This window comes from Mytilus trossulus, chromosome 4, assembly GCF_036588685.1.
Source record: "Mytilus trossulus isolate FHL-02 chromosome 4, PNRI_Mtr1.1.1.hap1, whole genome shotgun sequence".
NCBI lineage: Eukaryota > Metazoa > Mollusca > Bivalvia > Mytilida > Mytilidae > Mytilus > Mytilus trossulus.
In genome coordinates this window covers 13,940,116-13,963,483 of record NC_086376.1, presented here as the reverse complement: position 1 = coordinate 13,963,483, position 23,368 = coordinate 13,940,116, and the positions used below count along the sequence as shown (strand labels likewise).

The window sequence follows — 23,368 nt, the reverse complement described above, 5'->3', positions numbered from 1 at the left end:
CAGAAAATAATTATATTAATAAGTACGTCTTATTTATATGTATTCTTGAATGATACTTTATAGTTTAATATGTGTTTCATTGTATTTTCTGTGTTTTAAAGAGCTTATTAGTCTGTATAAAAAACAAAAGAGCACTCAAAATTATCTTACATAGCAGGAACATTCAACGCTCATAATTATGTTAATAATGACATTTCGGTAACCTGTCTACAAATAATCTTGCTGGTGTTATTAAAGACTAATTTTCGAGAAAAAAAAAGAGGGACGAAAGATACCAGAGGGACACTCAAACACATGGATCGAAAATAAACTGACAACGCCATGACTAAAAATGAAAAAAACAAACAGACAAAAAAAGGTGTACATAACAGAATATAGAAAACTCAAAATTAGCAACACGAACCCCACCAAAAATTAGGGGTGATCTCAGGTACTCCGAAAGGGTAAGCAGCTATTGCTCAACATGTTGCACCCGTCGTGTTGTTCCTATTATAAAAAATACGTTATATAATCTAATTCGGTAGTTCACATTCATGAACGGGAAGTGAATTGTAGTCACGACATAAGGAACATATCCATTATCATCTGTGAAACAGTTATAACAAAATGATCAACCAACTCGTGATGGTGTTCGTAAAATTTACGAAGAGATGATTCAAACTACATCATTTAGAACTCTTGGTTTAATAGCTTTCTAGAGAGCAGCAACCCTCTATCAAGAAAATCATGATAGAAAATACAAGCACGGGAATATCGTATCAATTAAGAGATATATACCCCGTATGCAGGTGCTGCTGGAATGTTACTAATTGGAAATGGAAAGTTCTGTTTAAAACCGACCCTCATTGTCAATTTGTAGATGTTAGTCAAGATGTAAGACCGACTTAACTGTATTTGTCGTATCCTATATCTTCAGTTCTATTGGATAGATGCGTTCAACATAGTCAACAAATTGTGAGTAATTCAGTGAGAGATTATTTTCTACCTCAGGCATAGATTATCTTAGCTGTATTTAGCAAAACTTTTAGGAATTTTGGTCCTCAATGCTCTTCAACTTCGTTCTTTATTTGGCCTTTTAACTTTTTTGGTTCGAGAGTCACTCATGAGTCTTTAGGAGACGAAACACGCAACTGCCGTATATACAAAATTTAGTCCTGGTATCTTTCATGAATTTATCTATATAGCGGAAAGTAAATTTAAAGAATGTTGTTAACTTTTTAGCTTTCTTCCTTAAACATTATTATAGATAATCGTGATAGTGATAATTGAATCAAGTTTTAGAAACTTTTTTTCTTAACCTATATTCTCTCATACTGTACTAAATATGCGCGATTTTGGAAAATCAAAAAGACAATAATTTCTTTAAAATGTCTTTAGCCTAGTTACGAAATTAATATCGGTACGCGGTATATCAGAAAAAACAGATAAAAGATAAACTAAACAGCAACATCATATTTAGTTTAAGTCTTTAACTTCCGGCATTTTGAGATCCAACAAATAAAAACAGGCTGCCGCCGTAATCAATAGGACTGAAATTAGCGTTAAAAACCAAGGATCAATCAATCTTAAAGTTTTCATTAAAGAAAAACAAATGCTATTAGATATCTAAGGTTTAGCTGTCCTAAACGCGTTAAAATATATAAAAAAAAGAATGTTATGAATTTGACTTATCGGTATTTATTTATTCGATTGCATGTCAACACAACTTTTAAAATATGTCATATTATCAATAATTCAATACAATATTTGAGTCATACAAATATACTTTATTTTGCTCACTAAACCTACGAAGTTCTTAAACTCGACATGAATATCTTATCTTACATTGGTGCCAATTATGACTTAAAATCATAAGTGATAACCTTTGTGAATTAAGATTAAAAAAGTGTAACGCAATTCACACACATCCGAGGAAAAGGTAGAATTTGTTAGTTTTAAAGACCGTATGACTACCGTTTCGTCCTTCTTTGTTCTGATTCTCGAAAACTCAAATGACGGTTTTTATCAATCATGTCGACTGTATCTTGATAAAGAGATGTTGTCGGTATCTTCAACATAATCAAAGTATTCGTATTATCGTGCATGAATGTGTAATCTTACTGAAAATATAAACTGATTCACACCAAATTCTATTGAAAAAAAACCCAACCTTCATTTGAAAGGATAATATTCTCATAATATCCTTTAATTCTAAATAGAGTTTGAATAAAATTAATTCAAAGGTTTAACATGAATATAAGGTTGTTTTTTTTTTGTCTTGTATGTATCTTTTAATTAAAACTTCACAGTCATCACAAACACATTGACCACGGTAAGTTCAGGTTTCATGCAAGAAAAGAAAAACGTTTTAGCCTTACTTTGATCTTGTAACGATTTATCACAAGACTTTCCTTTGTAATTATTTTATACAGGTAATTTGGGAAAACAAAAATAAAAGCATGGTACTCTTTTTTTCCAAAATTATTTGAAATTGTTACATATGTATTTATGATACCCCTGATGAGTTAAAAAATCAGATTGGTAATACCATTTCTTTATTGTCTTATAATTAGTTTGTTTTCCTGATATTTATATTCAGTTTGTTCTTTTGTCTATGATTGATACGTTTATGCCACCAACGACGTCGCTTCACGTATTTTTATCCTGTAACGACATCACAAAAAATATGTCGGTATTAGACAGCTGTGTCTGTGTACCAATTGTTACGTAAAGACATCAACCGAAAAAGGTCAAATCAAACATCAACCGAAAAAGGTCAAATCAAACCGTTGCTTCGGGGTGTGAACTGCTGGTTGAGAAGATGTTTTATGTTTGCGGTCGCACTAGGAGTTTGCAATTGAAAAGTTAATTTGCGAGTAATGTGCTGTTCCGTTGCGCATGGTATTGTACAGGTAGTCCAGTGTATGCATTCATATCCATATTTACATCTAGTTGTTTGTTTTGTTTAATATCTTAATGACGTTTATAAATAATCAACTTTAAAGTAAATATTACTATTTTTTTTATCTTAATAATCATTTGCGTTGACAGTGGATTAAAAATTACCAAAACATTGAAACGTGTCCAGTTTCAAAATTGCAAATAGAAATGTAGGCTGCATATGAACTGACATAAGATCATGCATAAATGAATCGTCTATAGATATTTATACAAACAATTATTTGGAAAAAAGTATACGGGTGACGTATACGGTACAGGAAATTCTTACCCTTCCGGGGCACCTGATTTCACTCCCGGTTTTTAGTGGAGTTCGTGTTGTTTATTGTTTATTATTGTTAACTCTTGATGTTAATGTCTTTTGGTTTTTCGAGTCTTTGTTTACTCCTTGGTTTTGATTGTTATTGTCCTTAAGAACACATTTCGAACATACCATAGTTTTCAAATATTGTCCCAATAATATGGCTTGAGTAATTGGTTTGTGTGATATTTTTTAGTTTTTATACATAATTAGTGCATGTAAGATTACATTATTTTTTTAAACTAGTGTTGACAAGTTCGCGATCAACGATAATATATAAACTTAAAAAGGATTTTTTAAATGCATTTAAAAAAATATGATCTTGTAGTTTTAAAGGTAAACACTTCGACTTAATGAAGTTTTATTTCTGAAAAGGTTACATTTTAATGGTGAATTTTACAAGACTACAAGTACCTTTGCACAAACACGGAAGTACTTATCGTGTTCATGGAATTTCAACTCATGATCAAAGCGTTGATTTATACTCTACATATTGTTCATTCGACCTTCAGTTTATGCTCTCACGTATTCATATAGTAGTAATACTAGTGAACCGACGCACTACGGCAATGAGTTACAAACTTTTGCCTCCAACAAGGTAAGTGCAGTATTTTTATATCACACAATTAACAAAACGTTAGCAAATAAGATATCCTGTAACGAACCAATTTTTCAAAATAGGCAAGATTATATTTCAATATCTTCATCCAACAACATACGCTATTAATGGAAAATTAAAAGATAGTAGGCTTGTAATTCAGATGTGTTTATTGTCTACATTATACTTATCAGTGGCGCTCAAATCAAAGTAAATGAATCTCGAATTAATGTAAATGATTCTCAAATCAAATATTAAGTTGAGGAGTATTACAAATAAAATGTACGCTCAAACAGAATATGCTGGGGTCGAAAACCTATATTCGAACTGCAGTTAATAATTTCAATTTGCTGATATATTGTATTTGATAAAAAGATAAAAAAAGGACTTTTCATTTTTTTTTTTTTTTAGCTTCACTGAAAAGACATTTTAAAGGGTCGAAATACATATGGGATATATAGAGAAAAAAAGTACCGTTAATAGTATTGTAATTTGATTATTAAATTGTTTTACCAATCGAATTTATTGCGATGGTTCTTACCAATAGTTGTCACATTAACAAAACTACAGTCTGCATAATGTAAGCTGAAATATGTGTTGATATTTATATCTAGGTATAAAGAAATACAGGTTACACAATCAAAAATACGCAAAGACGATTTAAGTGAAATTTATAGTACTCTGAGACGATCAGTATACATAGCCGCGAAAGGACACGACAATAGCTTACCAGGTCTGGTGTTGGCAGTAATTGGTGACTCGGAGAGTTATGTTCCAAAACCATGGAATACAACAGCCTTTACATCTGGACTTTTGCAGTCTATTCAAGGAGTCAAAAGTAAGGAAATTAACTACTAAAACCTCACGAGAAAATAAATCTGAGACCTCATCTTATCATTTGCATTTCGATAATCGTAACATTCGTCAATATTTTTTATTTGTTTATTTATTTGTGAAGGGTAACAAAAGTTGCCCAGCAAAAGCAATCTATCGAGAATGAAATGACAAGAATTTTTGAAATACAATGCAAGATAAACGGATATAATTGTACAACTTTATACACCACCGAAGCCGGTGCATTACGTTTGCGCGCATTACCATTACATTTGCGCGCAAAAATCGATACGTCATGCACAAATCAACACAGAAAGGAATGTTATTGAATGTACAATGGTTACGAGATTGTATATAATTTCAGACTATTCAGATAGATCGTTATAAAGTTATCGCATAACTTTAGAACATTCTCTGCAAGTAAAAGGTATATAACAATTTTAGAAATCTTCATAATGCAAATCTACTAACCTTGTTCATGCATCCTTTTGCATTAAGACAAATAAATACGTTGAAGCAAGTCGGAGTAAACACTATGTCCCAACGATGTAGTAATTATATATATATATATAGTAAAAGAGAAAGAGCGCGGTAACTCAAAGTCAGAGAAGTCATATTAACGCAATGTATCGAACCGATGTGATTGTTGTTTCAATGTTCTTATTTATTCCAATGGAGACAAGGCAGTAATGGCCAAAACGTATGAAACTTATGCTTTTTTTTATTTTATTTTTTTACCATAAATCGGTTATCAAAATGTAAAACCAAAGCATTTAAAAAAACTAAGGATGTTCTTTCTCCAGGCATAGATTTCCTTAACCGTATTTGACACAATTTTTGGGAATTTTGGATCCTCAATGCTCTTCAACTTTGAAATTGTTTGGCTTTATAAATATTTTTATTTGAGCGTCACTGATGAGTCTTATGTAGACGAAACGCGCGTCTGGCGTACTAAATTATAATTCTGGTAACTTCTGAATACATTTACTATACGATTTATAGTCAGAGGATTTTATTTAGATTTTTTGTGTTTTAATCACCGCATTTAGGCTATTTCGTGGCGGCCAGTTTTTACTGGTGGATAAAGTCGGAGTGTCCGGATAAAAACCCCTGCCTTTGATAGGAAACTGACATTCCTAGTCAGTTCAAATTGGAGTCAAGTGCACTTGCACGACCGGGGTTCGAACTTACAACATCAGTGTTAACTGACAAGTGATTACAGTAACTGTAGTGACTACTTAGAACAATCGGTTACTGAGACCCTTATATAGTCAGTTGATGTTATGACATTATAACGCGTTCCCAGTAAACTTTATTTGACACCATCAAATCACCAATTTATTGATGCCGTCGGAGTTTTACAATACAGTTATCGCTCAAATTTATAAATAAATAAACTGATGACTTTAAATGATTTTCAGAGAGTTGGGTAATTTATCGTGGTAATAAAGATGGTGTTAGCGCACTGATACATAATGCATTTAGGGAAACTGCAGACACCAAATTGGCAACTACTCAACAAAATGCATTAAATTCGAAGATCAAAGGAAACACATTAATTGCAATTCGACCATGGACAAAAATGGATCAGGTATATATTAGATAGAAATCTAATGATTTTATATATCTAAGCCTCTGCTTCCCTCAACGATGGATTTGTTCTTAATCATTAAGACGTTGTGACAATGATAATGACATTCCCTCTGAATTTGCACGAAACAACATATGTGTATGTTGAGTTTAATTTACGACCAATAGATTAATGGCTGATGAATATAACAATGCAGAGCATATTTTTTTCTTTTAGTTTAAAAATGATTAGTAATGACAGTTAGAATGATGTATAACAATAATTAAATGCCATATCCATATAAAAAACATTACAAATTTCAATGCGCATTGTTTGGTAATTCATGACGAAAGTATTCAGTTCTTATTCCGAGCAATGCGCTTTCTACTCCGAAATTTCTTCATCATCTACATACATGTATTAAACTGATCAGTATTCCCATTGGCATTTGTTATTCCCCTAAGCAGTTGCAGTGATTTTCATGCCCATAAAAGATGACACACAGCATTTAACGATCTTACTTTGAATGCATCCCATACTGTTTAAGTTCTTTATCATGTGTGTTTATCACATATAATTGCAGACTTCTGAACACCACTTCAGGCATGTTTGCGTCATTTTATGTCACTTTTTCAATACACACCATTATAAATTTGACCTTCTATCAGTTTCGATCTATACGCAAAACCGTGGATGTTGAAGAATATATATCAGTTACAACAGAACACACTGGTGGAAGAGTGTACAAATATATATTTTTAAAAGATTCAGTTCAAATAAACATTACAAATTGTTTTTACTTGAAAAGGAAGGAAACAACAAAGTCAATGAACCTGATTTGATTCTCTCTATCAGACCAGTCTTCACAGATGTTCAGAAAGAAAGGAAATACAGATGGTTCAACCGGTACTTGTCCCATTTTTTGAAGAATCTTTCAGAAGAGTATACTCCATTATTATCAAAGGAGAAGGAACAAGAGGGAGAACTAGGTATAATATATTTTTTTTCCTATATAATGACAGCAGCAATCTACAAGCATTGAAAAATTAAATCAAAATAAAAAAAATCAACACATACATTCGGTCACATTTAATTACGTCCTACAGTTAGATGGTTTCGTATTTTTTTTTATTTCGTTTTAATAAATTCCATTATGATGAATTTGGAGACAAAGTAATTACACCTTGTATTAATCCCTTTATCCCTTTCGCGTGATGCCTTGTAGCGGCATTATCCTGTTTTTTTTAAAAATCTGCAAGAGTGTCTTTTACGTGCATTGTCATCGTTTTCTCAAGACCATACTCGCAAATCGTAAATGCGCGGTGATCACAACGAAGAGCCGAAAATTAAGTCTCTGAAATTTTCGCCGTGGAACAGGGACCAAACCAGTAACCTTTGTGTGTGTAGGCCGATACGCTTACCTCTACATCATGGCCCTTCTTAAAACATTATTTTTTCATTATTTATCGAGAGATGATTTAGAAATTGTATTTATAATCGTTCATTTTGATTGAACTGTTTATAAATTCCGATTTTTTTTGTACAATTGAAAGGTTTTTGTCCTCCTTGATGTTTGAAATGCAAATAACAAACTTTGATGGTTAAATCATAACTTGATTTTAACGGAATTAATTAACCGTTGTCAGAAGAACTTATTGACAGTATTGAATTGGATTACATCATTATCGCTATCATGTATGTATGTGTCGTACATATAATGGTGCAATTGGTGTCACGTGATTGATACAATTAGTTCAATGTTTTTCTTGTTTCGATGTTGTACACAAGCAACAGTCTTGCATGGTTTTAAAAAATTCAGATAAGTTATTAATTTTATGCAACTCAACCACATTTTTCGATTTGCCTTCATCAAAAACAAACTAATTAATTTTAACCTCTCACCACCAGACTTGTTTTATGTTCATATGAATCGGAGTTTCTTTCAGACACTTGTTAATAACAAAAGTAGGCGGTTATCTGAGTACCAGAATATATGGCAAACGAAACGATATCAATTTTTAAACGTTCAAAATCTCCATCCTAGTAGCAAAACGTTAGATAAAAAAAAAAAAAAAAAACTCCGCGTAAATTAATTTCAACTGCATATTGAATACGCATTTTCAAAATCATCGGTATTTAACAGCTTTCAGCTGCTACTCACACTTTGTTAAACGTCATAAGTGTTTGAGATTCATTCATAACTAATTTAACAAACGTAATTGTAAAGTCCAAGTAAATTGAAAACTTATTATAGGGCACTAGCTACCATATTCATATTCACCGATTTGACCCAAATTCTCATAATTTATATATAACAATGTAAAACATTTTTCCAAACTATCAAAAAAATCCAATAAACAATTTACCGGACATGATCTCAATGAAATGTTGCTTCGTTTCGTGTAAAATTTAGCCAAGACGCCATATAATTTACTATCGAGTTGACCTTCTATGACCATATAAGCGATGTAAACATAAACACAGATGTAAATAGATTAAGCAACTCGTGTAATTTGATTTTTTTATAGGTCTGTCAAATTTATATTACAGATTAAAAATATATGTTGATCGCCGTTTTTACCTTTCTAAGAATGATTTTTTGTCGATCGAATCAGTTAGTCAAATTATTTACCTTTCTTTCACTTTCAATGTTGACATTTTTTCCCTTTAAATACCCGTACACGGACAATGCATGCGTTATTCTATCACTTTCTACAGGGTTAAATTGGATTTCATATGAATATGGTTTTAATGAGGTTGAATTATTCACTTGCAAGTGAATAAGTCGATATCAATGTTTATTAGCTTTATTTGACAAAATTGAACCATTTCAGCTGATAAAAGCAAATTATTATTTTACTTTTTCACTTTCATTAATGATTGAACAAAAGAAAGCATACATCTTCTTTTTTATATACTTTTGATTTTTTATATATCTCGTAGCTAGTGTCCTTTTAAAGGTCCTAATCAGAATTTAATACGACGAAATTTGGCTTTGGCTAAATTTTGTCAATTTCTAATTCAAAATAAAGTAATTAATGTGAATATAAAGGGGAAACTTTATCTGTTCATATTGATCAAGGATTAAACAAACAGATAATTCAAAACAGAAATAAAAAAAGTTGTGAATTTGCCAATCGGGCAATCATAGGTCTAATTTGACATCTTGTCAATAATATGTTTTTTTCCAGAAGTAAAATGTAAATGCAAAGTTTAATCTTGATCAACACGAAATTGTATATCCAATTATTTTCTATGTACCAAGACCTCTTTTAATCCAATTATACGCTTAGTATGAAAAAGTGTTATGTCAAAATGTTGTTTTTGTTCAAATGATATTAAAAATAAAATACACAAGTGTTTCAAAAGAAATCTGACCTTGATCATGTTGATATGAATTCGAATATATTTTCCGAGGCTATCAATAGAATATGGGGAGTCATATTCGTCTTTGAAGTATTATATGACTAATATATATGTGTCCAATTAATCCAAGTACCATTTAACCGGGATAATGCATGTTTTGTCAGATTGTTTTTGTCCATTCCTTTTATTTGTATTAATTTTGAACATAAAATAGTCTTACCTTAATTGAGAAGGTTTTTTAAGTTATTATCGTTATACTATAGAGCTGTATATCAACACTGCACAGTCTATTTGTTTTTGTTTGATTCGAAATGTATTTTAAATTGAACAAAGTTTTTCTTCATTTTTCAACAACTGTCAGCTTTGATTAATATGAGAGTTCCGGTTTTGATGATTGCGGTTGAAGGTGATATAAGTACTATCCACCAGATTAAATCAGCTCTAAGACGAAATGTTCCAGTTTTATTGACGAAAGGTTCAGGAAAGGCAGTAGACGTCATCGTCGATTACTTGGAAGAGTCAAGACCACTGTTAGTTTCTTTTTCTGTTTTATTTGCTATACTTTGTTACTCTATAGTTTTGAAATATTAAATACAGAAATTGATGACATATAATTTTGATAATCAATAAACCACTATACAACTGCTTGAGACGGCAAAATAAAAATACGAATGGTCGTTTAGGGTGATTTTTGATGATTGCAATATGTTTATAGTAAATTTCAAGAACAATAAACATTGACAGGGTAAACAATTCCTGCTACACATGTATTACTTTTAATAGTAGTTACTAGTAGTTAGTTGATAGTAATAAGTGTCCTTCTATTATAGGTTTATACCAAAGATAATACAAATTATATAGTCGCAGATAAGGACGATTGCCAAAAGACCAAAAGACAAGATAAGAAAACTATAGATTTGAACAACACCAATCAATTCAAAACCGTAGTAACTCAATTTATAGTATATCTCACTATTCTGCTTCCACCTATGACAGCCTTCTCGTGTACGATCAGTTCATATATACATCTGTTGAGGATTCGCAAACGATGATAAAATATAAAGTATGCCTTTGACTACCTTTTTACGTACATAACTTGTTATATTCTCTCCGTGTTTCAAAACATCTGGAACAAAAACTTTTCTAGCCAAATTAGTTGTTTTCGTTGTTAACCTTTTGTATCTTGTTGTTCTTTTTTTTTAATTAAAAAAAAAATATTACATCCTTTGTTTAGTGAGAAAGAAAAAGTACTGAAAGAAAATGCTCCTCTGCTATTAGGTATTTATATGCGTTCCGAAGAGTACACAAAGTTAAAGAGAAGACTGAAAATCATACAGAAACACAGTCACATTGTAAGTTTATATAGCAGTTTGATAGATATAAGAAGATGTGGTATAAGTGTCAATCAGACAAATCTTTCACAGTCTTACAGTCACAGTAACCTGTTTGGCTTTTTATCCCGGTTGTGTTATTACCAAAACTGTTAATCTGTCTCTTTGTTATTTTGATAAATTAACATGCTTTTGCCTTTGCAAAGCTTAAACTTAAATGATTAAAGAGATAAATCCATCAGAGTTGTATGTCCGAAATAATGTATGTCTTTCTCCATCTACAATAGTGTCTGAATGTGTGTGTGTTTGTGTGAATATGTTTTTCAGTTCTCCCTTTCTTTCAGCAGCTAGTTTACAATACATCCAGTTGATTGATTAAAGAAGGAAGATCAGATACATATAAATTTGCAATATGATTGGCAATATTATAATTCTCTTTTAAATGAAATCATATATTTTTTCTATTTAGAATTTTTACCCTTCTTCATGTTCTTTAAGAAGATATTTTTAAAGTGAAAAATTGAAAAACTCTAAAAGCTTCATAGCCTTAAAACTATATTGATGTTCAACGAAACGTTTACGTGTTGTATACAAATATTCCAAAACAAAATACTAGTATTATATATATGTTTACCACTTTTAGACGTTTCCAAGAAAAACTTGATGTACGTGTTTTCATTAGTACTAGTATTTGTTAACTATAATCAATATTTACGTCCATTTTGAGTTTTTGTTTGTTTTGTAATAAATAAATTTGGTGTATTTACTATCTTCTGATTGGTTTAAATTATTAGTTTTATTTTCAATGTTGTCAATTTTGATGGCGACACGCCCACTCTGACATTGTGTATTCATACGCCAACAGGTGGGTAACGTTATTGTTGTTATTATGAATAATATAAAAAGTTCTTTGAAACTTATTTTTGCTAGAAATTTATTTATAATGAATGGCAATAATTTATTTTGATTTTATTGAACCATAAAACTAATTTTTGACTCTTCACATTTAACATAATCCGCTTCGCGGATTATTCAATGTGAAGAGTCAAAAATTAGTTTTATGGTTCAATAAATTCAAAATAAATAATAGCCATTCATTAATTGTTTTTGTTTTTTTAGTCTTCAATGAGCTTTCAGAAGGAAAACGCCATTTATAATTGTCAGTTTTAATGCCCGAGACAGTTTCTCAAAGCTTTTTGTATTTTATATTTAAGCTAAAGTTCTCAATTACAAACACGTATAGCAGGATCCTAATATTTATCATCCTGGTTTCGTCTTCACTTTTCGAGATTGTTTTTTGTATACTGTTGTTTGTCTTTTGAATTATGTTTTCTTTAGCATGGCTTTGTCAGTTTTTGTTTGACTTATTATATGACATGTTCCTTTGGTATTTTGCCCCTCGTGTTTATGTGCATGCAAAACTTTATCATTAAGATTATGTGAACGGTAACATTTGTCGGTAAAACTGAAGTTTGAATCTGATCGTATCATTGATAAAAAAAAATCAGACAATTCTTATCTAGTTAGCTTTACAATATAATTTCCAGATTAAAACGTCCAAAATATATGCATAAGATAAACACATTTTCAAATAGCAATACTTGTCTCAAAGTTCAAATGAAGTGGATGTAACAATGCACTGAAGTGTAGGGTATAAAATTCTGTTTATTTGTAGATTACAATTTTTGATTTAAACAACAACAAAAATTACAAGCTTGAAGATTTTGTAGTGAAAGCTATCATCAAAGGATGGTCATTAAAGGAGATAAAAAGTAAGTCAGTATTATATTTATTTTTATGCTCCATTTGTGGACATTATGTTTTCTGGTCTGTGCGTCCGTCCGACTGTTATCCTGTCTATCTGCTGTTTTGATAACTTAACATGCTTTTGACTTTGCAAAGCTTAAATTTCAATCGATCTTTGTAATTGATTAAAGAAATAAATTTAATAGATTAAATAGATTTGTATTTCCGAAATAATATATGCCCTTCTCAATCTACAATAGTTTTTGATTGTATGTGTGACTGTGTGTACATGTTCGTCAGTTCTTTTTAAATATAGGATTTAGCTGTTTCTTTCTATGAATAACTTTTATCCTCAACTAAATGGAAAAATAAACTAAAAGTCTAAAAGTCACCGTTCATTTAAGATCACAGCCTTCGAAAGAAGCATGCATTTTTGTAAAGGTATTTTTTTCTGTTAAACTAATAGGTAACATTGAAGACGCCATTTAACAAAAAATTGTGGTAGTGAATTATTGATTAGATAAATTTTACGATGGATAAATCTACCAAGTCCTTTAAGTTTAAACAAATAGAAGCTATAATTGATAATCTTGCAATTGCGCATTTTAAATATATTTTCGATACGTAGAAAATATTTTTTTTTTTTTTTTATCAAGGATAAATTCTAATCCCACTACTCATATTCAAGTACCATAGTTTACGATCGTATATCTATTGGTCGTTGCAAGAGGTTATTATATTTTTTTAAATTGCAATGTGTAATCCAAACCAAAGCGCTAGTAAATAATGTTAAAATATAACATTCTGAAATTGTGATGTCCCTGATAAATTCTAGTAGTTATGATAAGAAGCGTATACTTATATATGAAAGAAATAATGGGTATCTGGTTTGTGCTATTTCAATTACTAATAAAAGCATATCATTCATGTTACTTATTACAAATAAACTCATCATAGATACCAGAACAACATTTTGTATACACGCCAGACGCGCGTTTCGTCTACAAAAGACTCATCAGTGACGGTCGAATCCCCCAAAAAAAATAAAAAGGCCAAATAAAGTACGAAGCATTGAGGACCACAATTTCTCAAAGTTTGGCCAAATACAGCTAAGAAAAACTATGTCAGAGGTAGAAAAGCCTTAGTATTTAAAAAAAAATAATTGGTAAATGGTTTATTTATAAATATAGCCATATAAATGACAATTCGTGTAAGCACTTTCTGACTACTGGACTTGTGATAAAAGTCCTGTAGCATGTGAAACAGTTAACTGACAGACATAAGTTTCCAAAACTAAACGCATATATATATATATTATTGCAAAGTATAGTTATTTGATTTATTGGTAAATATACCATGACTTGATTATTCGGACTTTTTTTTACCTGCGATTACGTTAGTTAAACATCAAATATATCATTTGAATGATTACTTTCATTTCAGATTCATCTGCAAATCCTAATGACAAAAAGAAAATTTCAGTTGTAATGAACAACGTTGAAATAGAACGTATGTCAATTTCTTATTTGTGACTATTATTCACACAAATAATTTTTTCAGACTATCTTTTGCATCATTTTTTATTAAGTTTTCTACTATGAATGCAGTTCAACTGATAATAAACATTTACACCACATAATGAACTATGATATCTTGATGTATTTAAAAGAGATGTGGTAGGATTGCAAATGAGACAACTCTCCAGAAGAGACCAAAATTTCTCATAAATTAACAACTATAGGTCACCGTACGGCAAAACGAGCAAAACCCATACCGCATAGTAAGCTATAAAAGTCACCAAAATGACAATGTAAAACAATTCAAACGAGAAAACTAACGGCCTTATTTATATAAAACAATGAACGAAAAATAAATATGTTACAAATTGAAAAACGACAACCACTGAATTACAGGGTCCTGACTTGGGACAGGCACATATATATGTTTATACTTTATTATTCAGTAAAGAGCAAGTGACAATGTAATGAAGGGGTCATTTGAAATAAGATATATATATAGTTGTTCGACCTGCAGGTCAAATACGTTTTGTTTAAATATACCTTTTCACTTTTTTGGTCTGTTGGAAAATATTGTTTGTGCTGTATTTAGACCCTTCTACAACGAAATTTTTTTTACATGCACACGTATAAAAATTGCGGTTTTTATCCAACGCAACCATAAGTTTGAAGGTAGTTTTCAATTTAGACTTCATGCATGTCTCCGAAATTAACATGAAATTCTAGTGGCAACATGTATTTACAAGTGTATGAGGAGGCATGAGTTGATATTGAATTGTTAACGCTACATATATTTGCATGATCAAATTCATATTGAAAGCAAGTCCAATCTATCGTTCTGAATTCTATCAGTTGTCGTTTTTTGTTGTCTACTAGAATTTTGTTTTCGTCATAAATTTAACATTCTTGAAAGTTGAATGTTGTGTTGTTTGTATGTTTTGTTGATTAAGTCGTTTTACATTTTGTGATTCCATGATATGTAACTAAAACTAAATTATGAAATTGATAATATGAAAGCCTCATGTCATGGTTACATCATGTGATTGGAACACGCTGTGTTTTTTACAGGTGCTGCTGGTTGTCTGATGGAACACTTTCATGTAGCACCTGGCTCATTGTCACTTTATTTCTACATTGCATACCAGTACATTCTAGAAAGCTGTGAAATAGAAAACAAGGAAAAGGTTAATATTATATATAATGTATAAATATACAAATATATATGCATATGTGTTATGACTTAACTACTGTACTTAAATAATTAGTTGCAAATGCATTTTTGCGAGGGAACGAAACTCATATTTTTGATAATTATAAATGATCACATACATGACTGATAGTGTTATACTTTATGTTTTTCTTTCAATTTAACATCTTCCGATAAATATATTTACACTTCTTGAAAAAACAATCGACTGAATATCAACGCCCAAGTAAAGGGGTATGAATAAATAAACAAAAACTTATGATTTTATTTTTTGTTAAAAAAGGAATTAGAATTATTCTTGTTGGAGGCAATCATTGCCAATAGAGTAGACTATGTATCCACACTTATTCAACATGGGGTAACATTTGATCGGAATTATATGTGCCGACTGTTTGATGAGGTAAGAAATATACACTATTCAAATGATATTTTTTTTATTGACTATAAAGTAAACATTATATAAACAGCCATATTTCCATTTGATTTCTGACAAGATATGATAGTGTATTTGAATTGAATATTACAACACCTTTCAGACTGATATGTTTTACATTAAAATGAACTCTGCTGCTTGAAAGTTGCTTCCACAAATATTTTATTATGACAGCTCTTCTTAGTATTTTGCTTATTTGACTTATTTCGATGCATTTTTCCATACTTTTGATATTTGTAATTTGTTCGCATGTTGACATTCTTTTCATTTGAAATTCGATATGTATAGATTATCTGGTTTTCTACACATTGATATCGTAAAATATCAGCCGCGAGCCACAATGTGAACCTTTTTTGCAAGTGAGCGTAGCGAACGAGCTAAAAAGTTTTACATTGTGTCGAGCTGTATAAAAACTTCATTAAATCGAGATGATAACGTTTACTGAGCAGGGGGTAGCAAATATATAGGTTCGTTTCGTGTGTATTTTAGTCCAGACCCCATCTAATTAACTACCGATTTGATCTCAGATGACCATATAAGCGATGTAAACATAAATAAAGATATGAATAGATTAAACCAACATGTGCAATTGGATTTTATAGGTCTGTTTGATTTTATTTTATAGATTAAAAATAGATGGTTCTCATTGTTTTTAACCGTATAGAAATGATTTTATGTGCATCGAATTAATTATCAAATGATTTACCGTAGTTTCACTTTCATTGTTGACATTCTTTTTCTTTAAATAACTAGTACACGTACAATAGTAGTAGTGATGGTGATCTTTTATGCACCCCAAAAACGCGTGGCGGCTGTGGCGCACCCAAATATGGTCAAACCCCGCCTCCGGAAGTGACGTCACGGGTGAAAGGTTAAACAATGAATCACGCGTAGGGACGCCGGAAGTCCTAATAAGGCCATGGCACTCGTAACCTATGACTCAAACCATGCGACCATGAATCATCAGGATGCAAGATCAGGACATGACTCACTACATGACAATACCACGATATACGTATGAAAATTCGAGAAGTATTTTTTTCTGTTCGTGATGATGTTTTATGCAATCACAAAAACGCAAGGCGCTAAGGTGCTGACGGCATATGAACAGTAGAACTCACGTAGATCTTTGCCAATTCTAGTATGAAGGGCTATATATCAAAACGGAAGCACCTGATGTCGGATTACGACTCTTGGACCACCATATGATGAATCCCATATATGGAAAACGACCACAATACCCTATGACCATATATGGAAATTATGACCAAATTTGGTAAAAACCGTATTTTCACTCGAAATAAACATACACGACCATATATAAAAATCGACAAAACAACCTATGACCATATATGGAAATCATGACCAAATTTGGTAAAAAACTTATTTTCACTCAAAAATCGAAATAAAATACATGATCATATATAGAAATCGACAAAACAACCTATAACCATATATGGAAATCATGACCAAATTTGGTAAAAAACTTATTTTCACTCAGAAATCAAAATAAAATACACGATCATATATGGAAACCGACCAGATACCCTATGACCATATATGGAAATGATGACCAAATTTGGTAAAAACTTTATTTTCACTCAAACATCAAAATAAAACACATGTCCATATATGGACAACAGGTCACGTGATCGTATCGAGGAACGTTAACTCTGGTACAAAACAAGGAAGTAACTCTGTATATATCTCTCTCGTGGAGTGACAATTCAACGTTCGAGGCAAGGTCACATGATCATATCGAAGAACTCTGGTACAAAAAAAGGGAGGCAACTCTTCATGGTGTGAACGTCAATCACCGATTAATCGTATCGTGTTCGGCGCAAATAGAAAAAAAAATACCAACGCAGATGTCAGTTTCATATATATTTATTACATTCATTCGTACAATGCAAGCAGTTTGTCGTCGTTACTCATCAAGTCACTAGGGGAAAAATCTTTCACAATGTCTTCCATGCTAATGTTTTTATATCTCATCTTCACGAAATGTACACAATAGAGTCCGCACGTATCGGATGATCCCGGTTGCACTTGAGTCGTACTGAATCTGTATTGAGGTCCATTGGCGATGAGCACGTTCCTGAAGCGACGATGGTAATACTCCGGAGAACGTCCGAGTGAATCGAAGAATTCTGCCGGTCCCGTGGATGGAAAATGAAACGCCACCCAATGCTTCCCCGGTCCATCGCAGGTATCCGTGTTGACGACATAGGTCATCGGTCGGTGCGAGATGTCTGCAGGTAACTCTTCGGTAAGACATACTTCCCATGAGCGACGCAGAACTAGAAGAAGCGTTGGAAGGGTTACCGGTGGACGTACGTTGTGCCGAAGAGTTACCTGCAGACATCTCGCACCGACCGATGACCTATGTCGTCAACACGGATACCTGCGATGGACCGGGGAAGCATTGGGTGGCGTTTCACTTTCCATCCACGGGACCGGCAGAATTCTTCGATTCACTCGGACGTTCTCCGGAGTATTACCATCGTCGCTTCAGGAACGTGCTCATCGCCAATGGACCTCAATACAGATTCAGTACGACTCAAGTGCAACCGGGATCATCCGATACGTGCGGACTCTATTGTGTACATTTCGTGAAGATGAGATATAAAAACATTAGCATGGAAGACATTGTGAAAGATTTTTCCCCTAGTGACTTGATGAGTAACGACGACAAACTGCTTGCATTGTACGAATGAATGTAATAAATATATATGAAACTGACATCTGCGTTGGTATTTTTTTTTCTATTTGCGCCGAACACGATACGATTAATCGGTGATTGACGTTCACACCATGAAGAGTTGCCTCCCTTTTTTTGTACCAGAGTTCTTCGATATGATCATGTGACCTTGCCTCGAACGTTGAATTGTCACTCCACGAGAGAGATATATACAGAGTTACTTCCTTGTTTTGTACCAGAGTTAACGTTCCTCGATACGATCACGTGACCTGTTGTCCATATATGGACATGTGTTTTATTTTGATGTTTGAGTGAAAATAAAGTTTTTACCAAATTTGGTCATCATTTCCATATATGGTCATAGGGTATCTGGTCGGTTTCCATATATGATCGTGTATTTTATTTTGATTTCTGAGTGAAAATAAGTTTTTTACCAAATTTGGTCATGATTTCCATATATGGTTATAGGTTGTTTTGTCGATTTCCATATATGATCATGTATTTTATTTTGATTTTTGAGTGAAAATAAGTTTTTTACCAAATTTGGTCATGATTTCCATATATGGTCATAGGTTGTTTTGTCGATTTTTAGATATGGTCGTGTATGTTTATTTCGAGTGAAAATACGGTTTTTACCAAATTTGGTCATAATTTCCATATATCACTACTGGACGAAAAAACAACTGTCTATACCAGTAACAGTCATTGTACGACTGTTTTAGTCTGTAAAAGGCCAGTAATGACTGTCAAATCTGTCATATTTCGTTGCAACAGTTTATTTATGTCTGTCCCAACTTTTTTACGGGTTGTGAAAGTCAAAAAATGCTACCATCAGTCATTTCAGAACTGTTGCAGTGGTTTACGGTGTTGTCACAGTCAAAATCTATTTATTACAGTCTTTCTAATAGTTGTGGCAGTTGCATAATGTCCGTCCCAACCTTTTCATAGTTGAGACAGTTAAAATTTGTTTGTGTCAACTATTCAGACGTTGATGCAGTCAAAAAATGTTTGTCACAACGTTTTTAGAGTTGGGACAGTCGTTAAATGTTTGTTACAACTTTCTAAGGGTTGGCACAGTCATTAAATGTTTATAACAACTTATAAAAGGTTGACACAGTCGTTAAATGTTTAAAACAAACACTTCATAGGTTGATACAGTCGGTAAATTTTTTAATACAAATATTTTAGCGTAACGGTAGTCGGCCATCAGTGTAAAAAAAATCACGTCTCACCCGGCTCTCAAGATTTGATTTTGTGATGAAATAGTCTTTACTTATACTACTATCGTCTATTGTGCGATTGCTAACTTGTTTTGCTGTTTATTCATTTATTTTGCGATCGCTGTTTGTCTTTTGTCGTTTTCTATTTATTGCCGTAGCATTGTCCGTTCATTTTTGACAGTCATGTGCGTTTGACTTTAAATAATCCTTCTGATATCCTTACTTTTTATTTTATAATATCTGTTTTATAACATTTTCGTTCATGACTGGTTTTAAAAACCAGCAGCTTTCGTTTAAAATAGAGTTTTAATATTATTGCAGAAGAATAAGAAGATGACAATGAATTCATTCAAATTTATACTTAAAAAAGTTTTGATAAATTCTGCGCAATAGAAAAATGTACAAGGGTGTACTTGAAATAAATTTAAAGATTATGACTCAGTTACCAATATTGTACAGCATAACAAAACAGTTTTAATTCGAATTTCACCAAGAAGGACATTTCCGATGATTAAAAAAATAATTAGCAAAATCTGTCAAGTTTCATTAAAAACGGAAAACAATTCTTCACCGTAAACGATTTACCCTCTTTAATTTTTTGTCGGCAAAAAACCTTGGACCTCAGGTCGGCAAACTATATTTTTACACAGGTATAAACTACAGATGTTAGACCACATGTTCAATAATCTTAGCTGGAAATTACAATCGGTGAGTAGAAATTATCAATATTTTATAGCATGTCTATCGAATAATCATGGATTCATAATTTTGAAGGGAAAATGTGCACATTTGTCGGCTTACAGACCTTACAATTTGTTCCCATTGGCGGATCAAAAGGGGGGTGGGGGGGGGGGGGAGAGGGTTCGAACCTATTCCTTTTTTTTGGCCGCTCAATGCATTTGAATGGGGACATATATTTGGACCCCCACTATTTTGTCCTGGGTTGGACCCCCCCCCCCCTTTTTAGAATGTCTGGATCCGCAACTGATCCTGCGGAATCTATGTATTTAGATACTCCGATAGGCTATAGCTATGAATCAATGTTCTATATTAACACACTTGTGCAAAGTTGCATATTCCAGGGAAAATATAGGCTTTGAGCTTCAATGTTAAAGTTGAGCATCATAATAAATCATTGAAAGTCATAAAGGACACTGTTCCCCTCCCCCTATTATCATGTGTGAACAGTATGCCATTTATTACCTTAATTATTTTGCATACATCACCCTGAGTGGAATACAGAAAAGGTTACTCTATATCTTCCCCTTTTTTGTGGGAAAAATTTGGTTGAATATATAGGGAATCACTCAAGCATGACTGGATCTGTGCCCCTAAGGGCAGTCAGCAACCCTGTCCCTTATGAAAAGTTCTGGATGTGCCACTGACCTATACATCATGTATCGTACATATTGAATGTTAAAGTATTGCTAACTCGGGTCATAAATTTGCATGAAATACTTGTCACTGGACATTTTATAACCAACAACCAACCGATCTTTACATGTAAGTATCCATATAAATGTGTTTCTTATCATGCTTATGCAGGATTACTAGTATTTCCCTGATTTTGCTTTATCAGCTGATAGTTTTTGTTCAATTAGGTATGCATTGTGATGTCACAATTTCCATAAAAAAACATGCATAGTACAAAAACATATGATTTGATCATAAAATGTTATGAAAACTATTAACTTTAAGATTAAATAGTGACTTATTTAGCAAGTGTCCACTTTCATTTAGATTTTAAATAATTCTCAAATCATGGACAACAAAACATTAATATATATTTTTGATAATACATGATAGCAGGCATTGAAAGTGAATAGGTATTTCAGAAATGGTTTAAAATAGCATTAATCATCAAAATAAAACAATATTATTAAATTAATGTTCCTGAAACAAGGCACAGAGTCATAAACAGTTGCCATTTAAACACTGTTCATTAAACAAATTGTGCTTATTCAATTAGTAATTGTTTTATCATGTACTGCATTGTTTAAAAAGCAAATATTAAAAGAGCAAAGCTAGCATCATAATTTTATTCTTTTTAGATTTAACATAGAATTTATATTAAATCACTATAATTTGTTAATAATTTGAACCTAAACTATATATTTTCATGTGAAATTTTTATATAAACTGTGCCCTGTTAGCATTGTTTTTAAAAATTCATTTGTGCAATACATGTAATGTAACTTACAAGTAGTAACATTCAATGGTCTTTTTATTATTCCCACAATTATTAAGAACCTTCTAATCATGAGTCATATTTTTTGACACGCATTCAATTGTGTTTTGGTTACTTTATTGTTGCCTAACTGTTGGGTTGATGCATCATTGATATATCCCACATCTCCTTTGATTATGTGCATTCACAAACAATTGCTGATTTTTTGCATTTTCTACATAATCATGATAATTATTTTATGTTAAAATTCAATATGTCAGGAAAACATAACAAAACAATCTATCTGTCATGTCTGTATGCATTTTTTTTTTATGTTAACATGGTATAAACCTTTTTAAAGTATTTTATAAAGCTCAAAATATTTTAAAAAAAATAAAAAAATAAAATCTTTGTATTTACTGAATATGACCATGCAAATGTGACATTAAAATAGGTAATAATCAGGATGTTAACACTGGATATCTGATAGGTATTAATAAGAAATTATTATATACATGATGTAGCTAATATACAAATTAAGACACAATAGTTTATTGCCCTGGGGATGATATTTAATCTGTCATTGGTGTAATGATATAATTTTATGATAATCTTCACAAATAATCATGATTAAAATTTTGATAACTTTTTCAAAACAAATTATAATTTTAAATAATATGAAACCGCAGGATATACTATTATTTTGGATATAAAAATTCAAATTTTAAAAGTAATTTCAATATTGATTTATTAAAATAAAATTGGGTAAATGACTTAATTAAATAAACAAAAAGTGTTGTCTGAGCTGCAAAGCATTATTTAATGCAAGCTGTAATAAGAAATGAATAAGTAAAAAGTATTCAGGGTAACACAAAAGATGTATAAACAATATTAAACTCAAGGATTTAAAACATTAACTGGGATGGTTAAGTCTTGGAACAATATATTTACATCACAAAGGTTTATTCATTATATGGACAAAGGTAAAGTCAATATTATCTAGTGCATGTATATAGTAACAGTGTAAAGATGTTTATTTATTTTATTTTTTCATTCCTTAAACTTTTCTTTGTCATGTTTGTAGTATCAATATATTTCATATTAAATTATAAACATAATTAAAATGAACAAAAGAAATAACCTGTTGTGTTTTAAAGAATTGATGAATTACAGTATGGTGTGAGCCTCAATAAGACAGTAACCCTTCAATGAAAGTACACAATCACACTTAAAAAATCATTAATGCAGGAAAAAAAGACAACACTATAAAGAATTTAGACCCCCTTAACAGATTTATATTTCTTGTTAATAGTGACTTGAAAATAGAATTGTATTAGTGCTAGAATTTTTCAGTCAATGAGTGCCATAGTTTTAGGTAAATACAGTTATTGAAATTAACTTTCTTATTATTGCACAATGTATATATACATGTACATGTAG

The 23,368-nt window shown here is 31.6% G+C and overlaps 1 protein-coding gene across 1 annotated transcript in view; it reads left to right on the top strand.

Annotated features, from left to right (window-relative positions):
* The first annotated feature begins 3,807 nt into the window (after nt 1-3,807).
* The window catches only part of LOC134716433 (transient receptor potential cation channel subfamily M member 3-like), a 35,448-nt gene continuing 15,887 nt past the window's right edge, over nt 3,808-23,368 (top strand). The window contains exons 1-10 of the mRNA XM_063579429.1: nt 3,808-3,836; nt 4,451-4,674; nt 6,092-6,261; nt 7,049-7,229; nt 9,968-10,136; nt 10,841-10,958; nt 12,613-12,709; nt 14,127-14,192; nt 15,269-15,384; nt 15,691-15,807. Of these exons, the coding sequence (XP_063435499.1) occupies nt 3,808-3,836; nt 4,451-4,674; nt 6,092-6,261; nt 7,049-7,229; nt 9,968-10,136; nt 10,841-10,958; nt 12,613-12,709; nt 14,127-14,192; nt 15,269-15,384; nt 15,691-15,807 (1,287 nt within the window). The remainder of the gene's footprint in view (nt 3,837-4,450; nt 4,675-6,091; nt 6,262-7,048; nt 7,230-9,967; nt 10,137-10,840; nt 10,959-12,612; nt 12,710-14,126; nt 14,193-15,268; nt 15,385-15,690; nt 15,808-23,368) is intronic.